The following is a 19,863-nucleotide window of genomic DNA, read 5'->3' on the forward strand; positions in this document are numbered from 1 at the left end:
ATTTGTAGAACGATGAAAAGGGTGTTTTTGAATACGAGTCAGATCGAAACGCTCCTTCTATTTTGTTCCATTAAGCTGAATAGGATGGAAATAATGTTATATACGCGTTACATCTTCCAATACATTTCTTGAAATCACATTTGCGGCACAATCATGCTATTTCCTCTAAAAGCCAGTGCTTTTATTTTGTTGAGTCATATTTAAATGTGCAGAGAATTCTTCAAAGTTATATCCATATTTACGTGCTATAAGTAACAACAAGCCGAAGGCAATTTAAAAAGTTTAAATCCCTATTACGGAGTCTTGGTTTACACATTTTGTTTTCGGTAGCTATAAAAGTTTTTAAATAAGTCCGGACAACAATTGAAATAACACAGAACGTCGAACAGCAACATAATGAAATGCTTTAGCGTCGTGTAAAGTTGCGTTTCACGTTTTGCTTTAAAATTGCATTGTTTTGCCGCAATATTTGCGTAAAAACACGGCTGCACTCTGTTCAGTCTGTGACAGGAGAATCCTTGAGCCGCAACACTTCTCAGTCAATTGCGAGTGTTGCTTTGTATACTTGAAACCCTTCCGAACTCTTCTCGCCCTCGACAACTTGGGAGTAAATGGAGTGAGCGGCGACAATTGTTTACGATACCGCCTTTAAGTATTTGGAATATGGTGAAAGTTTCGAATTGTTATGTTAGTTTATCGGTTGAACTTAGAGGAAATTTACCTCTTACAATTTAAAACTTAACCTCTTACTTATAGTCACCGGAGCTCACACGTTTTTTTTTACATAATGTTGAATCGTTATCGTTTATTTTTTAGATTACATATGTAGTTAATTATGTACTGATAGGTAATTTCACATACAGATATGCCTCTCTAACATCGCTAGTACTGTGTATTTAGATGCTAATCTTATTTCACGAACTTGAAGTTATGCGTAAGTAATAAATTGCTCAAGCATCTCTAACTTATAGGTGTTTTGATGGATGCCTAGCTCAGGATACTTAATTATCCTAGGCACGGTTACACGATGAATGGTCTTGTCTGACTGTAAATAAATCCAGAGTATAAAATTAAGATAATTGTAGCTTTACCACTAGGTAATAATTAAATATTTTCAAAGACTAAACAAAAACTTCATTTGGGTCAATCAACTATTTCTTGTTGTTATTCTGTCCCATCAGCGAGGAGACAATAGTAGCATAGATTGTTAGAAAAACTGCTGTACCATGTTCTAATAACATGCTCAGTAGATGTCCCATTACGGAAAGGTCTTCTAACTACCATAAAATGAAAGTTTGGTTCATTTAAATACGAAAAACATAGAATTTTAAGAGTGACTCAGGAGACCGTAACCATAGCAACGTGTGACAAGAAAAAGTTGATTAAACCATTTACAAGCATAAATGAGAGACACGACCACAAACCGCGTGCGCTCCTGTTTTGCCAACATTATTGATCACTAAATTCATAGCTGCCATTTTGGCGACCGAGCTGCGGTTCGAAAAGTTAAAGGGATGTTCTAAAAGCATAATATTCATTACACTACACTTAGCAGTCGGTGGGGCCGACAATTAACCCTCAAATTAGGATGCTTGGGCCCAAGTTAACTGCGTCCTGACCGTAAATGACATGTGCGAACGACTAAGGTTTTTGCGGACACCCTTTAATGGTAATAATGGGGTTGTTATGTCTTTTGTGTGAGTGAAAAGTCACCATAGTATATGCTAAACAGGCAATTTCCTTTATGTGTGACTTGAAACACCCCTTTTTAAACATTCTTAAATTTAGTGTTATACTAGGAAATGAATATTTTAATTCATACACGAAGTAATACCCTAGGTAGACTTCATTGCCTATGTTTATGATTTTGCATTACCGCTTTCGGGGAGTTTATGCGAGTACTATTATGTTCCGAAACAGCATAATTTATTAAAGCATGAATACAGCATCAGCTTTGAAGCCTACATTAACTATTATTCACGTTAGTGTCCGTACATCATTATAACTGGATACCCTACTCCGGCTTACCTATTTTAAAGCAATGCATAAAGCAATTCTACACGCTCATGAAAAAACAGGAAACCTAATTAGAACGAGTTTTTCTATGGGTAAAACCTTTTTGATATATATATATTTTAAATAGTAAATATTTACTCCAAAAGGAAACGCTAATGACAAATCCACGACCCTCATTTATCATAATTTTAATAAACAAATCGGCGAATTCACTAATAATTATTCGTACCCAGGAAAAGCATTTCTCATTTTACAAACTAATTTTCAATTGCCCGTTAATCGGAAAAGCGCTGAATTTAATGGTTTAAGTTCGCTGGCAAATGAGCTTTGGAACATGAACGAGTTTATGAATTTGCAATTCCTGCATAATCATTGGGTACATTTTAAATGTACTTGTAATTTAAATGTACCATTAAAGAAAATAAAACTGAACTGTATTTAAACTACTCCGCATTATCAAACTGTGTTATTTTGTTAGAGAATAACCACCAATCACCAGATGGCTCTACTAAATTTTAGAGGATTCTTTATTTTTAAAATTTTAGTTCTACGAGCAAGCTTGCACTTGCACCCACTGACTACATAAGCAAGTTTAAATCTAATTTCAGTGTTCCGACAGTAGGTACGTATTAGGTTTTATGAATTACTTTTTTTGAATTCATACCACCCATACTACATCGCCTCTAACGCCTGTCTGCATTTTATGCTCCGATTAAATTTCACAAAGGGTGACATTTCGATCGCATAAATTTGACGCACAATTCGACGCTCGAAACGTGAAATCTGAAATGACTGCAGAGTGAATGCACCCATTGTCTCGTAATCGATTGCCTTTCAGTACAGTTCGGTGGAAATTAAACCAGGGCCAGTGTTTTTTTTTAATCGGAAGCGATTATGTCCCCCGATGGGCGTGCAGGGAGCATAAGTGCTGGGGACAGCCCGATAAATTAACTTTTATAGGGATTAGAAGTAAAAGTTGGTCGATTTGTCGCAACGCCTTATTAGCTCAAGATTTAATAAGATTATTCGTTCAGCCTTGTTTCTTACATAATTATCATATTGTATTATTTTTGTTGTTTGGTACTTTATTCCTATTATTCAACACTTCTACACGCAATCGTATTACCTGTAGACATATTCAGAATGCAAGATTTTTTTTTGTATATTAAATTAAAACGATTTCTTAAGTACTTACTGAAACTCACATCCACGCGTTCGTATATCATACGGGGTTCATATAGACGAAACTTTATGACATTGTGAAAAAAAAAGCGGCCAAGTGCGAGTCGGACTCGCCCATGAAGGGTTCCGTATTTAGGCGATTTATGACGTATAAAAAAAAACTACTTACTAGATCTCGTTCAAACCAATTTTCGGTGGAAGTTTACATGGTAATGTACATCATATATTTTTTTTAGTTTTATTTATTGCACAATAAGTGTTATAAAATGAATATAAAACTAGAATTAAGTACAACTAATACTAAAGCTAAAAAATTAAAAATACCTATCAAAATTTTGCGCCTTTGGTAAGGTGCCCATCACGCAGGCAGCGTTCCCGCGCTGGATTGCTATGGCCAATCTTTGCGCGAGAAAGCTGCCTGCGCGAGGGTCACCTGTGGCCTGCCTTTTTTAGTTTTGTCATTCTCTTATTTTAGAAGTTACGGGGGGGGGGGGGGGGATGACACACATTTTACCACTTTGGAAGTGTCTCTCGCGCAAACTATTCAGTTTAGAAAAAAATGATATTAGAAACCTCAATATCATTTTTGAAGACCTATCCATAGATACCCCACACGTATGGGTTTGATGAAAAAAAAATTTTTGAGTTTCAGTTCGAAGTATGGGGAACCCCAAAAATGTATTGTTTTTTTTTTCTATTTTTGTGTGAAAATCTTAATGCGGTTTACAGAATACATCTACTTACCAAGTTTCAACAGTATAGTTCTTATAGTTTCGGAGAAAAGTGGCTGTGACATACGGACGGACAGACAAACGGACAGACGGACAGACAGACAGACAGACAGACAGACATGACGAATCTATAAGGGTTCCGTTTTTTGCCATTTGGCTACGAAACCCTAAAAAGGAGCCTAGTATGTACGTAGTAAAAAATATGATTTCTTGATAAGCAATACAAATGCACGCAACACTACAGACGTAACGAATAAGCCTAAGTTGGAACCCCACGATCGCGACCAGCCGGTCTCACCCCAGCCCAGTTTCCGGCTCTCATTATAATAATGCATCACCAAGCATGCACCGGGGGTGCATTTTCCAAAACGAATAAAATATAGGGGAGTACGTTAATATAATTTTTTCCAAGTCTCTTACTTAACCATGATGACATTTTAATATAGGCTTTGATTGATTTCAAAAGAAAAATTTGATTATTAGTAAATAGTTTGGATAATTTCGTTGGGCAGAGTTAAAGGGTTAAGTAAAGATTGAAATTGTATAGGTATTTAATGCTTAATAAAGTCTAAAAATGCAGCCGGTGATAAATATCGTAGTTCGGAAAACACACATATGATCCAAGCCATTAAGATTGTGTGGCATAGTCGAGTAAGAAATGACACTATGTTTAGTAGGATTGCAGATTATACTCGTAATAGTCGTAGTAGAAACACATGAATATTTCAACGTTTTTAGGGTTCCGTAGCCAAATGGCAAAAAACGGAACCCTTATAGATTCGTCATGTCTGTCTGTCTGTCTGTCTGTCCGTCTGTCCGTCTGTCCGTCCGTATGTCACAGCCACTTTTCTCCGAAACTATAAGAACTATACTGTTGAAACTTGGTAAGTAGATGTATTCTGTGAACCGCATTAAGATTTTCACACAAAAATAGAAAAAAAAAACAATAAATTTTTGGGGTTCCCCATACTTCGAACTGAAAGTCAAATTTTTTTTTTCATCAAACCCATACGTGTGGGGTATCTGTGGATAGGTCTTCAAAAATGATATTGAGGTTTCTAATATCATTTTTTTCTAAACTGAATAGTTTGCGCGAGAGACACTTCCAAAGTGGTAAAATGTGTCCCCCCCCCCTGTAACTTCTAAAATAAGAGAATGATAAAACTAAAAAAAAATATATGATGTACATTACCATGTAAACTTCCACCGAAAATTGGTTTGAACGAGATCTAGTAAGTAGTTTTTTTTTAATACGTCATAAATCGCCTAAATACGGAACCCTTCATGGGCGAGTCCGACTCGCACTTGGCCGCTTTTTTATTAGAGATGGTCAATGAAATGTGATCAGCTGCAGCACCGTTTTTCATGTAAATAGCGTTCGAAATTAAATAGTTATCTGTGCAATTAGCTACTAAATTCGAAATTATACCTTCTTTTGACAAATTTAAAGATAGGGCAACAACAAACAAAAAGAGGGACCATTCACAATGAATAAATAGTTTAGCAGTAGCAAGCTAAGTGTCAATTGGATAATTCGCAGCCCTGTCGAGCCGGCCGACTTATTGATTTTTAACCCCGCGTGAGTCATGCACCCCTCGCATCCCAGGACCACAAACACTGTTTGCTCTCTTTGATTGAACTTGAAGAAAACTAAAGGGTCGCCGAGTAAGTTTGTTTGCCAAGTAATAACGGTTTTATTCGGTGCCCGTTTCAACTCGCTGTATATTTTGAGTTAAGTTTTTTTTACTGTTGCTTGGACGCTCGTTAAAAGTTCCAAGTTGCGGAAAGTTCTTTTGGAATATTGAATAAGGTTTTCGAACTTGCAGTTTTGAACACGGTTTTGAAAGTTTCGAAATTTGTTTGCGTTTCGTTTTGTACATTTTAAATTCAATTTTCTGGGAACTTTCACTGGACAAGGATACAAATAATGTTGATATTTTTAGAGCAGGTTGCACCATGCACAAATGACGATAAACGATTACGTCCTGTTATTTTTATTTTGCAGTTGTTGCAACCCATTGACAACCGACAAGGAACCCACGTAATTAAGCGTAACTTAATGCTTAAGTCAGCAGACGGTTTAGTGTAACACGCCTTTTCACCCCATTTATTTAAGGAATTTCCACTCTATGTACACTTCACTTCGGCCGTTGCAGTCTCATAGACTGACGATATAACCCAATAACCTCCCCATCGTCGAAGGCACAGGTGGCGCAGCCACCGGCTAAAACATCTCGCCCATTCCGGAACTGGGAGCACGTGCTCGCACTTGGCACTTAGTTGGCAACTCGCGTACACGCGAGCGCGGCGACACTAAACGTCAACTGCTATATACTTTTATGAGTCTCGGCCAAGACGCAGATGTCTCTTAAGAGATTACGGGGGGTTTTGAGATTATGCACCCTGTTGATGAAAATTTGTTCGCGTTTGAATTTTTTATTCGTTTCGTTTTCAAGTTTGGTGGGTTTTACATACCTAGGTTTGAAAATAAGTATCTCGATTTTGTAATTAATTAATAAATTATTTGGGTTGTAATTATATACGATTCGATTTTAGATTTTCTTGTTTCCAATGTTGATGCAAGCTGAAGAAGGTATGGGCAATCTAAACATGTTTAGGCTTGAGCTCCATCTTTCTGGTACCTACTTACAACTAAGCAAAAAAAAAGATGTGTTTCAGACTCAGACTGATGAGCCCGTCAAGTTCATTATAAGTTATTGTGCGCACCCATCTGGTGATGCATGGATGGTTGTCATATAACTAAGGTCGATGAAAGCAACCCAACTGTTCACATTCAGCATACTTTCATAACAATTTCGGTTTCCCAAACTCCGGTAAATCCAACTTATAACATGTCAGTACATTCCCTTAACGACCGCTTTCGCCGAAGAAAACTAATTGCAATCTAACTTGGCACATAAATCTCAAAGCACATATTTGAGGTGTCGCTGGCGTCCCGAACGCGGTTCTGGACTATTGTGCCCTTAAATTTAACACCTTGGCTGCCGCGCGGGCCTTTGTTCCGTATGATTCATGGCGCCATTGCCACGTTTGTTATTGTAACCGATTGTGAAATTAATTTCATCGTCTAGATTGTCGCGTTTCCGCAGAATTATTGTCGTGTTAAAAGCCCCAAATTGCTTCGGATTAATTATCATCGTGTCATTTGTTTCAATTCAACGAACGCAGTTAGCGGTTAAATAAATTAAGGGGGAATTGTCAGCACGAATGTTTCGACGTGCTTTACCTGCTGGTCATTAATTACCTATAAAATTTTAAACTGAGTAATGAAATAAAAGCAAGCACGAAATCTTTATTGACTCTTTAATATTAAAGTTACCAAACTTAAAGATATTTTCTGAAATATGCAACGATTTATGAACGTAATTGGAGTTCCTAAGAGGCTTGTCCGAGGCAGACTGCTGACTTAATCGGCTTACGAAGTGTGTTCGGCAGCGCTGGTTTATTCAGTTCGGTTTGAAATATTAATTATTGGTACAATAGCCGGCCGGCGGCTGCATGCGACTAAATATTAATTTATAGACGGCTGGAGCTGGGCTAAATATCGTATTGAGTTCCGATTTGTAATTCATGTCTATCGCTGTAGTTGTGCAACCTCTTGTAACTTTAAAACATAAGTAAATCTTATTAATAACCCGGCTTGTAATTTAAACAAAAACCATGAAAAGATTCGTTACAACTGCCCTTCCTTGTTCACCGCTTGATTAATAGTTTATAAAATTTATAAACTATTTAATGAAGAAATTGTTCTACAATTATTTCTTAATTCTATCGGAGTATTCTAAAGCCTCTGCCTCACAGACCGTGTTCGGAAGGTTCTTGTTCCCCGTGTCGGGCACGAGCAACGTGGCGAGCCCGGCCACTAGCGCTACACCACCAAACATCGCTGTTGGTAAACCAGACCAATACGCCATCTGGAAAGCGGAAACATTATAGATTTACCTGACAAAATTATTCACTTGTTCGATAGGAAGATCGGTATCAAATAGGGCTTTAAAAGCAAAGACGATTCTTATTCTTTGAATGACCATCAGTCTCGAAGTAGTTTTTACATGTAGTATGTCTATCTCGCTAAAATTGCCTGCTATATTATATAATATTTGATATTAACTGCACATAAAACTGTCACTATTTGCATTTGGTGTTTTAATTAAAATAAAATGTAAGAATAGTTACTAAACAAGTTGTAGCTGTTTCAACCTCAGAAATACGGACGAACTCTGCGTTAACCCACAACGTAATTCTGTAGTTTTTCAAATTGTAAGTATTTTAATACTATATTTACCATCAAAGGAGTTTGCGTAGCCGTTATAGAACCTATTTTGCTTATAGCCAAGCACAATGCATGCATAGAACTCCTTGTTTTCGTAGGAAACAGCTCGAAAGTATAAATAAGGGCAGTATTTAAGCACATGGACGCTGTCAATTTGCCCGCCATATACGTCAAAATCAGAAGCCATAGAAGATCTGAGAAAGAATGTAAGAAAATTAATTTAATATTAAGCTAATTTTACTATACCTAATTTCAAATTTGTATGCCTGTCGGCGAAACATAGCGTTCTCAAATACTTTTTGTACCTATCCAACACTGTTACCTATGTTTACAAATAAATAATTTGTCTTGTCTTGTACTCTAAAAGAACCAAATGAAAAGTAAGCCTAATGCGCGAAATAAGATGACTGTAGTAGTATTTTTACTTACTTTTTGGGATAAATGGTTGTCCAATACAAAGGGCAGCGCAAGCCATGAAGAACAATATTAAAGGACTTCTCCGATTAAACTTAGCAATGATATACCCTGACAAAATACTGCTCGGGAGTTTCAAGCCAAACGACAGTGCAAAATTTGTGTATTTGTTTCCTGACAATGACACTGAGTTAATAATCAATCCGTGACTCGCGAAAGTACATGCGATCAAACAAACACTACAAACGATAAATCGTTTCAATAGAGACTTTGATTTCAACGTGTTTCCCAATACTGTGAAAAAGCTCAACCCTTCATCCTTTTCACAGGAAATCATGTCTATTAGGTTCTCTTCAATGTTTAATTTATTTTGATTAGCAGCCTTGCGAATTATATGCACAGCTTCTTCCTTCTTTCCTTGAGAAAGGAGCCACCTAGGACTCTCGTCTATCACATGAATGTAGACTATGAACAGTAATCCCGGCGCGTACAGCACTCTCTGAAAGTGTCGCCAATAAGGTACAAGCCAGGCAATCAAAACAACCAGTAGTCCCCCACTAAAGCCCACATTGCATATTGTTGCGTATGTGACGCGAGACTTGGTTGCCACCATTTCTACAGCTGTAACAAATTATCTTAATTATAGATCATATTCTCAGAAAGTGTTATTTAGTCTGTTTATTTAACTTTTGAATTTTGGCCTGTTACTTTTTAGAGTTGGTTATCAAATATTACATTTTCTTATAGGTAAGGTATTAAGGCAACATAAGAAACGCAAAGTTACATCTTAGACTTTTCCCACCTAGCGTGAATAGTGGTGACGTTACGTCACCAAATCCAGCTTCCAAAAATTCCAGTGCAAAGTATAGCCAATAGGAGGTAGAGAAGCTCTTTGCCAGGCCGAGTGCCGCGCCCGTCACTCCTGTTATGACAATTAAAGTCTTCCTTCCGAACCTGCAAAAAATATGTGTATTGTATTCATAAAATAATGTACCTACCTTAACAACACCAAAATAACACGACGAACATATTTTATTACCTGTCCGATAATGCTCCGATTATGAAAGAACCCAGCATAAGTCCAAAAGATTGCACTCCTCCAATCAAAGTTCTTTTCCATTCTTGACATGCGAGTTGAAACTAAATAAAAAATCAGGGATTGATTTATTTAACAATACTACCGCTAAATATATTATCAATTATACAATCAATCAACCACTTGTTGGTTACCTCAGCCACAAAGCTATCTGGGTTATCATAGACCCACTCGGAACACACCGCTGGATTAGCGCACCACAAGGTGGTACTCGCATTTGCACTTGTGTTATTGGGTAGCAAATGATCAGCGCATCTAGAATATGGTACAAAATTGATTGTTTAATTCAAAAGAATCAAATAGGTAATTTGTCAAAGACGACATCTGCGTCACAATGGAAATTGCGTCTTTTAAAAAACAAATAACAGAACACGAGAATTCTGAGTGGCTAACGATTTTTATTCCACTTCTGCACTGCAATTTTGTATGAATAACATTAACAAAGTAGTTTAAATAGTTGTTAAAATCATTTTAGAACAAATGTTGGTCTGTTTGAGGAGTACAGCCTTTAGTTTAATTTATTGCTCCTGTTACAGGAAGCTCCTGTTACAGGAAGCACCCTGTATAATTCCACTTAAGAACATAGTTACATTTTCTCCATCAAAAGTGAGAATCGTAGCAGCACTTAATATACATCCTTTTACAAAATTGTTGTCATTAAAAACCTATTAAGCTGTACTTTCACTAATTTATTTCATGTATTTTTTTAATTCAAAAGTTAGAATTTTTTAAGACGGTTAAAAATTTCGCGTAATGCACTCACCTGTATTCAACTTTTTCAGTTACAAAAATGAAATTGAAATACCACATGGCGTTCCAAGCCATCCCCAAAACCAAAAAGATGCCAGAAACAGCGTGGTAACGGTCAAACACACCAAATTTGTCCAACACATCATCCAGATCGACCTTGTCCATCAGAAACTCCCCCATTACAAAAGTAGGTATTTCATAAAGTAATAAAGCGTCTGTATTCTCCAAAACGTTATGGAAGAGTGGTTCAATAATTTGTATACACCAGAAACCAGAACTAAAGTAATTCACAGCGAAACTAGGGAAAATTGAGTTTAGATTTTTTGTCATCAGCAATAAACTTGAAATTAAAATTTCGATCGTAAAGCAGATTCGCCATTTTGGAAGTTAGTGCAGGTGAATAGCTACTGAAATATTTAACATTATTGTTGTAACAGCTGTTGGTTATATTAAACCTTACTTTACTCAAGCACGTAGGTATGTTTCCGGATTTCTCGAAAACGGCTGGATCGATTTAGTCCTTTTTGTACAGTTGGTTCTATTATATGCTTATCACGTAAGGATCTGATGATAGGATCCTGGAGAAATCCATATATTATCGGCACACCTTTGGTGCCTAATTTGTACCTATATATTCTATTTGTAGTATGGTGAAATAGAAATGTTGACGAAGATAAAGTGATGACTGTTTAGATAAGTCGGTTTTTGTTTTGTTAAAGAACAAGTAACTTTTACTCAAGCTGGATGTTCCGTTTAGGCTATTCCTGTCGCGCGTGGCGCGAGGTCTTGTTTCGTGCCTCAACAAAATCAAAATGGTTTATTCTCCTATACCTTATGTACTCAAAATGTTCCAAGTCACTAACACGGTGACTTTAGATTGGTAACCATTTTAGAACAGCACACTTTCTAGTAATTATACCTGCAAGAAGTTTTTCCCTGCAAATTATGTTGCTTGAAATGCACACTAGCTAATTTACGCCTACCAAAGGTTTCTCTTTCAAAGTAGTTCTGACTTAAAAGCCAAGTGAAAATGAATCTGCGGCTTTGACTACTTAGATGAAAGTCTTACATAGCCACCCGCAGGATCGTAGGTGCCTAGATAATATCAGTGATTTTCTAATTTAATCTGTTTATCTTATTTTTCCTGTAGGTAATATAACTGTAAAGAAACCTTGAAAAGTTAAATTGAGAATACAACTTTTTGGCTCAATGGGTTTTTTTTCTTTTATGAAGTACCGGCTGTTAATTTAGTCTAACCGTCTAACGGTTTAATTTCTAAAAAAATACAGTTAGGAATCATCCTATATAAGAACACGCTTGGAGGAATATGGAAAATTTCTACTAGCCAAGGAAGTTTCATGAAATGAGGAGTGGAAAATTGGGGTCGGCTTCTGAGCGTATTCTTTATATTTGATCTCGAGCCGCTATCATGATTTCTGGTTATATTACAGGCTTATCGGAGGGCGATGACCGGCGGAAAAGGGTAGACGACTTTACGGCAAAATATGCAACTAAAATAGTGAATATATGTGCGGGACACATATGAAATTGGGTGCCTTCTGCCTTTGTACCTCGAAGAAAATCGGGTAATAATATTTCCAACTCTGTGAACAAAGCCTTCTCTGTTTGAAGGGGCGTTTTGGAAATTGTGTCTAAGTATTTGAACCACCAACGCGTTTTATTCCTCTATTTGTTTAACAAATACGTGTTCAGTGAAGTAGATGTTAAAAAAAAACGACGATGACTAGCAATTTAAATAAGAAGTAGGTAGTAAATATTTTTGGAGGTATTCGGGGAGATGGGCGGGCAAATATAACATTTAAATTACATTTTGTATAAATAAAACAAAATCGCATCACATTAATTTGAATGAGATGCTGAAGGAACATTATAATTTATAACTTTATACAAATGAACATTCCTGTACATAGACAATTTTTTTTATCGCTTGGCTGCAAATCCCTAAACATACAATTATGGTACCACAGTCATAAATTCACAGTTTACTGCATAATTTTGCAACACATTATCTTAATAGCAGCATCGTTTACGCGTAGAAGACAAACAACCGGCAATATAATTTACTTACCGCAGTATCCTCATAAAATTCACTTTATTTTAAGCTTTATACACACACGCCGATCCCTCAATGAGAGTTGAGTCCGGGTTTACCGGGCTTATTTTCCCCGTACAATCATTACAGAGGGACTGTTTGTATGATATTCCGTAAACAAAACCAGGGGCCGTCCTAATTAGGAGGCCGTTAAAGCTTAAAGAATATTAGGTTATTATTCTTGCTCTGTAGAACGTTTATATTAAATTATAAAGGCGCTTGTAGTAATCAAGATGGAATATAATTAAGTTGCGTCGCGTTAAATGTAAGTCATACCTAGAAAACTAAGAAGCAGAAGTGGCTATTAAAACTAACTGCGAGATGTAATATCCTCACAATAGAGCCATGTGCAGAACCTTTTCAGCAGCTACATATTTTTATATTTGTACAGCGAGCTGCAAAATTGCACCGAATTCATGCATAAAGTGAAGATTTTTAAGAACTAAATTAGGAGCGTAATACAATGTTAGTGAAAACTAAGTCAAATTGTGGAGCCTACGGATTGTTTTTACACCCCTCTAATAGTTCATTAAGTTTCAAATGAATCAATCTCCAACTTCCTTCTAACATGCCAATTTAAACACGGTAAAAACGAAATTAATTTTCTAAGAATTTATATACCAACGTAATTATTAAAAGACGAGTAGGCGACGGGTCTCTATTGTTTCCCAAATAGTTTTAAGCCATAATGTATTGTTTGCCCGAATTTTCGTTAGTCATAATTCATTTAATTCAGAAACGCGTCACTTTTCAGGATTGCCATAAAACAAACCTAACCTAACCTGTCTATAGGATAACCTAACGAAAATCCTGAAATGTTAACGGTTTCAGTTTTATGACTAATGATAATATGGCATACAATACATTATGACTTAAAACTTTATGGGAAACAACGGGACCCCGTAGGCGACACAAGTGACACAACCTTGCAAAGCTTCGTGGAATGTAATCACGATAACTTCTTTACAGAGCCGAGAGAGCCTCTCATCTGACGGCGAAGGCGTCCGCGGCGACTGTTCGTCAGTGGATTCATCTTCAGGCTCAGAGGAGCAGCCTCCGTGTGACATCGGCCTCCTGGAGCGACTGATTAGAACACACCCCGTCTGGTTCCTGCCTGGCATCCAGAGGGCCGGGGCATTCCATCTTCTTCAGGGGAAAGAGGAAGGGGTATGTTTTCTTTATAAACTTGTCTACTTTTAACAAGGCTAGTGGTTGGTCATCGAGCTCTATGAAGCAAGCGACGTTGGTTATTTGGCGCGACTTATCGGTACAATACTTCTTTTCGACTCTTGTCTGGAATCATTGTTGTATCTGTTGTGTGTAAGTAAGAAGGTTGGATTACAGTTTCCTAATCGTCCTTTATTCGAAATTGTATCTGAAAAAAAAATTTTTTTTAGTTAATATGTTACGGGTTGACAAGTGGGTTCAGCGAATAAAGGTCACAAATAATATCTAACTAAGTTTATTAAAATAACTAATCCTACTATAAAGCTAACTAATCTAAGTTGGACGCCAGGTGAGTTTCCGTCTGGTGACCGACGAGGTACTCAGCCAAACCGCTGCCGATGTAAAGGCTAGCTCAGTCAGATATCGCTTTTCATATTAAGCCGTACACCAAAAGGGCATGACGATACGCTAAAACAAGACATAAATCTACTTTATTCTCCGCTACTAGATTGACTAAGTAACGTCAACAGCTAAATTATACAAAGCTAATCCTAGCTCCTTCCTTGATAGGTACTAAAACTTACCCCTTTGGTGTAGATGATTTAACACTCACAAAACAACAAAATTAATGTTACATCCACTGGTAGGATTGTCCAGATTTAAATTTCAAATTATTTCCATAAATTCCTTTTTGCAATCTTAAATCACAGCACCAGTGTAGAATACATGTCTACATGACTTGCTATTCCAATTTCAAGTGTCGGTTACAATTTTTCTCGACATGACCGCAAATATTATTCTATTATATTCAAACACACAAACTAAACATACAAAAAGTTACACGTTCCGAGAATCGATCCTCGGTCCTCCAACTTACAAGTCAAGCTTGCACGCCACTGGGCCACCAAGACTCATGACTAGCGGGCGTAAATAGGCCACCAGTTACAGCGCACTTAAACCATTGCACCTTATTCCAAAGACATAAGGTCTATTACAGAATGATGTCGATTATCTTATTTTGACTTAGTGACATCATAACATGCCCCGTCCCTCATTAAAAAATAAATAAATATCATTTATTTATTTTTTATAGTATGGTTTCATATCCTTAATATGCCAAACACCAATATTCTTTCCGTGTGCATTATTTAACCTGAATACAATATCCGACAACTTTTCCACTACGACAGCCCTGTCAAATTTAGGAGCTAGCTTTGACATAAATTTATTACCTGCATTAGACAAATATTTGGTTCTTCTCCAGACTATATCGCCTACCTCAAAGGTTGCCAGTCTTGTCCTTTGATTATAACGAAAACTACTCTTTACGTGTGCGTTTTTTATTTTATCTTGCACTTCTTTGAATATTGCCCCTCTTTCTTTTAAACTGTTCAGATAAGGTCCCGTATTTACGGAGATACTATCTGTTGGAATAATTAATGGTTGAGCAGAGGGTAAGGGTATCATATTCGAGACCGTAGTTTCCCTACCAAAAAACAAGTATGATGGGGTTCGCCCCGTGGTTTCATGAACCGCTGTTCTAATTGCATGGCCAATTTCATCTATACTACTATCCCATTCATTATGCTTCTTTGACGTTATATATGAAGAAATCATTGTCCCTATTACGCGATTTACCCTTTCGGTTGGGTTGCTCTGTGGATGGTAGTGCGGGGTGTAACTAATTTCTATACAGTACTTTGAAGCTAAGTCTTTGAATAAATGTGACTCAAACTGTTTCCCATTATCACAAACAATAACTTTTGGTGCACCGAATAATAAAAATATTTTTTCTAGAGTCTCGCACATCTTATCCGCTTTACCCGTACGTAGAGGAAATAAAACTGTGAATTTACTGAATAAGCATGTTACCACTAATAACATGGTGTTACACTTTTTACTTTTTGGAAAGGGACCCATAAAATCCATAGCTACTACTTGCCAAGGCCACTTTACTTCTCTGTGCTGTCCCATATGTCCCAAAGGTAATTCTTGGGAGACTTTACGACTGGCACAACATTCACACGCCTTCACATACAGTTTCACATCTTTAAGCATGTCGTGCCAAAAATATTTCTGTTTCACCCTGAAATATGTTTTCCTTATGCCTAAATGACCGGACGTCGGAACATCATGACACTGATGAAGCACTTTCTCCCGCAACGGCTCAGGCACAAAGAGTTTCCATACGTCCTCTTCATTAGGGAATTCCTTCATAGGGACTTTTTTAAAGAGTAGACCATCGCTAACCATCCATCCAGAATTGCTAACCTCATTGGCTACCTTTGTTACTTTATTCTTGTACCACGTATCTTTATGGCTATCCAAGATTTCAATAACATCCATCTCACACTCTGGCTCAGGCACACCTCGAGATAAAGCATCCGGGACAACATGGCATTTTCCCGGTCTATGAATGATGTCGAAATCGAATTGCTGGAGTTTCATTGCCCAACGAGCCAATCTTCCATGCGGGTCCTTCATCTTATGAAGCCAAAGTAGTGCGCTATGATCCGTAACAACCGTAAAATGAGTGCCATCAACGTACGGCCGAAATTTTTCTATTGCAAACACAACACTCAATAGTTCCCTTTCCGAAGCTGAATATTTTACCTCTGTATCGGTTAGCTTACGACTTAAATAAGCTACCGGCTGGTCAACTTCGGCCACTCTCTGACAAAGAACAGCTCCGATGCCTGTGCTGGAGGCATCACACTGAATGACGAATGGCTTCGTGTAGTCGGGACATGTCATCACCGGTGTTGAAGTTAACAAGGTCTTTAGACTTAACCAGGCTGCTTCAGCCTCCTTAGTCCAGACCAACTTCTTCTTCTTCCCCTTGGTTAAATCGTGAAGAGGAGCCGCCACCATTGCAAAGTCCTTAACAAATCGCCTGTACCAACTTGCAAGCCCTATAAACCTCTTTAATTCCGTGAACGTTTTGGGTCTAGCAAAGTTCAATATGGCTCCTACCTTTTCCGGATCTGTTCTAAGACCATCCTTGTCCACGATGTATCCAAGGTATCTCAAATTAGACCTAGCGAATTTACACTTATCCACATTAATCGTTAGGTTAGCCTTCTTCAAAACCGCCATAACTTTCCTCAAAAGGCGTAAATGCTCTTCAAAGGTCGGTGAACATATTACAATGTCGTCGAGATAGGCCCAGACTTTGCCTTCCTCCGCTTGAAACAGGATGTCCATAAGTCTTTGCTGAGTCTGAGACGCGTTCACCAACCCAAACGGCATCACCTTAAAATGAAATAGCCCTCTGCCTGGAACCGCAAATGCTGTTTTCTCTTTGCTACCGTCCTCCAGTTGTATTTGCCAAAATGCAGATTTTAAATCGATGGTACTTAAAAATTTAGCATTACGTAAACTATCTAATATATTTGCTACTCTAGGCAAAGGGTATGTATCTCGTTTCGTTACCTTATTTAGCTGTCTGCTATCTAAACACAATCTATTTTCGCCATTAGGCTTTTTAACGATGAGCACTGGCGAGCACCAAGAGCTGTAAGATGGTTCTACTACGTCTTTGGCCAGCATGTCATCTAATTCTTTTTCAATAGCCTGTTTTACAATAGGTGAGAAATTGTATTGCTTTTGATGAACAGGTTTACTTTCACCAGTGTCTATACTATGTTTTAAGAAGTCCGTTCTCCCTAACCCATTTCCGACTGTGTTCTTCATTTCTTCTATCAACTCTTCCAAGTGCCCTAGCTGACTCGGAGTGAGATTTTCTCTAGCTATGATCACCGGTGCGTTTCTTACAGTAATCGCCGCAATTTCCACCTTACTATCCAAGCTTTTACCCCTAAACCGATACCCAATGCCGAACTCGTCAAAAAAATCTTGCCCTAAAACAAAATCTTGTTTTAAGGCTGGCATGACCATAATCGGAATTACTTTAAACTGATCATCGAATTTAATGGGCACATCAATAATTTCCGTAATCTGGTGTGCAACCCCATCAGCCACCGACATCTCAATCGGATCCCTCTTAACCGACTTTAATCCGAGTCTCGTAAGAGTCTCTGCAAATCGTGCATTAATCACCGTGCGACATGCTCCACCATCGAGCAATCCTACACAATCATAACCTAAAATACTTAAAACCACATATTTTCTATTATCATTAATCTTTCTTACTACTAAAGGACACAAAACATTATCATTATGGGCGAAAAACTTCTTTACTGTATCCAACCATGTTTGCCACTCACAACTTTCACGTCCTAGGGAGAAATTCAGCTGGCAAGACTCGAACTTCCCCCTTGCTCTTTTCCCTGACAAATACAATCCTTGGTCGTTACTCCAAACTTTCCACATCTGTAGCAAAATAATCGCTGTTTCGGCATCGGACATTGCCTGAAAACGTGGCCCCCTTCACGACAGTTCCAGCACCGTCTTACTGTCGGAGCCGGATCCTGACCCTGTGCCGTCTTGACTTCCGCAATCTCGCCTATCCGCTTATCAGTCCCCTCTACACTGTTCGCCACACCCTTATACGCCAGGTCCGGCTCCAAAACATTGACCTTCACTTTAGGTTGCTCAAAACTTTCGCAATTAATCTTTGTTCGTTCCACGATTCTCAGCACGTTCATCATATCGGAAACAGAATCAAAGACATCTCTGCAGATGGCGCGTTGATAGTATGGTGATAAATTTTTCTGAATAATCAGTACCTTTTCACCTTCTGTAACCCTACTAGGCAATCTGTTAAACATATTTTGCATGACAGAAATATATATTAATACCGATTCACTACTGCCTTGCGTCCTTGCCCTTATCTCCGCTAATAACTCCTCCTGATAATAGGGTCTCTGGAATGCACGCTTCAAGAGAATAACTAATTCATCCCAGCTAGTAGCGTACTCTCTATTGGCCCTGAACCAGACTAATGCATCCCCTTCAAAAAAGTCAATTGCGTAACGCCATAAGTCCAGGTCAGTCGCATTTCTAGCCTCTTTTAATTCACTAACACGTTCTAAGAAAGCGTCCACGCTCATTGTATTTCCCCCCGTGAATTTAAGACCCCACTGATGAATCGGCACTAATTTCCGTTTTGGTAATACCTCATCATCAACAACGGTCGAATAACGCATCAACCTGGGCCGACTATCCTTATCCTGTTCCCACCTACTATCTGAGAACACCACACTCCTGTCGCACCTATCCAACCCTTCCCCGTGCTCACGCCCCATATTACTCGTAGAAGCGCCCCCTATGTCCTTAGAACCACTAACCTGACCTTCCAACCTTTCTATGACCAAACGTCCCAATTCCCCTAAAGTGTTCTGTAAAATCTCTTTATCATCTATAGTCAGGTTTTCACCCTCGACAATGTCGTCCTGCCCTTCTAGTTTATCTACCAGGACCTGACACTGCTGTAGTAATCCCTCCTTACGGAGACCCTCATCTTCGGTCGCCTGTGCCACTAAAGATAACCTGTTTTGAACGTGATAAAGCCTGGAGATCAACCGTTTAAACAAAGTCCTATCTGGTTTGCCAGTCAACTCTGCAATGTAATTTGACAGAACCTGCAATTTTGCCGAACACACTTCAAGGTCATATTGAACCGAGTCCGAATTCGGTGCCTTAATTTCTAACCCTGAACCTTTGTCTAGCTCTGAACGCACCAGTTCAGACAAGAGCCGTTTCAAGACCGGAACTGTCGCTGATTTTAAAACAATACCACGGCACGCGAGCTCAAACTCCAGTTCATCCTTCAATAAAAATTTTGGATCCATTCTGAACACAATTAAAAAAATAACAAAAATCACTAATAAAGCCACAAAAAAACAGGTAAAACAATTTGCTAATTCCTAAATCATGAAAACATACATCAAAAACAAAATTGATTGATACCCAGATTGACATCAACTTTGGACACCCAAATTCTTAATAATCCCCCAAAACAAAAACAAAAAAATACAAACCCAATATAAAACTAAATATGAAATAAAAATGTTACCTACAGTTACTACAATGGAACACGCCTAAATTACCTACTTAACTATAAACATAAACTATTTTTATAACCAATAAAACACTAACCTTACACCAAATAAAACCAATTCAAATAAACTACACACTA

The 19,863-nt window shown here is 38.0% G+C and overlaps 2 protein-coding genes across 11 annotated transcripts in view; one reads left to right on the forward strand and one right to left on the reverse strand.

Annotated features, from left to right (window-relative positions):
* The window catches only part of LOC134653399 (protein sprint), a 271,300-nt gene that overhangs the window by 231,915 nt on the left and 19,522 nt on the right, over positions 1-19,863 (forward strand). For all 10 annotated transcript variants that reach the window (XM_063508739.1, XM_063508736.1, XM_063508738.1 and 7 more), the window contains one exon: positions 13,566-13,763. In XM_063508739.1, coding sequence (XP_063364809.1) covers positions 13,566-13,763 — 198 coding nt within the window. The remainder of the gene's footprint in view (positions 1-13,565; positions 13,764-19,863) is intronic.
* On the reverse strand, positions 7,697-10,663 carry LOC134653636 (solute carrier family 22 member 1-like). Its single transcript, XM_063509031.1, has 7 exons — positions 10,497-10,663; positions 9,868-9,988; positions 9,677-9,777; positions 9,440-9,591; positions 8,647-9,258; positions 8,236-8,417; positions 7,697-7,864 (listed from the first exon to the last, which is right to left on the reverse strand). The coding sequence occupies exons 1-7, from the start codon at positions 10,661-10,663 to the stop codon at positions 7,706-7,708; spliced, it is 1,494 nt and encodes a 497-aa protein (XP_063365101.1). The 3' UTR covers positions 7,697-7,705.

Source organism: Cydia amplana, chromosome 13 (assembly GCF_948474715.1).
Source record: "Cydia amplana chromosome 13, ilCydAmpl1.1, whole genome shotgun sequence".
Classification (NCBI taxonomy): Eukaryota; Metazoa; Arthropoda; class Insecta; order Lepidoptera; family Tortricidae; genus Cydia; species Cydia amplana.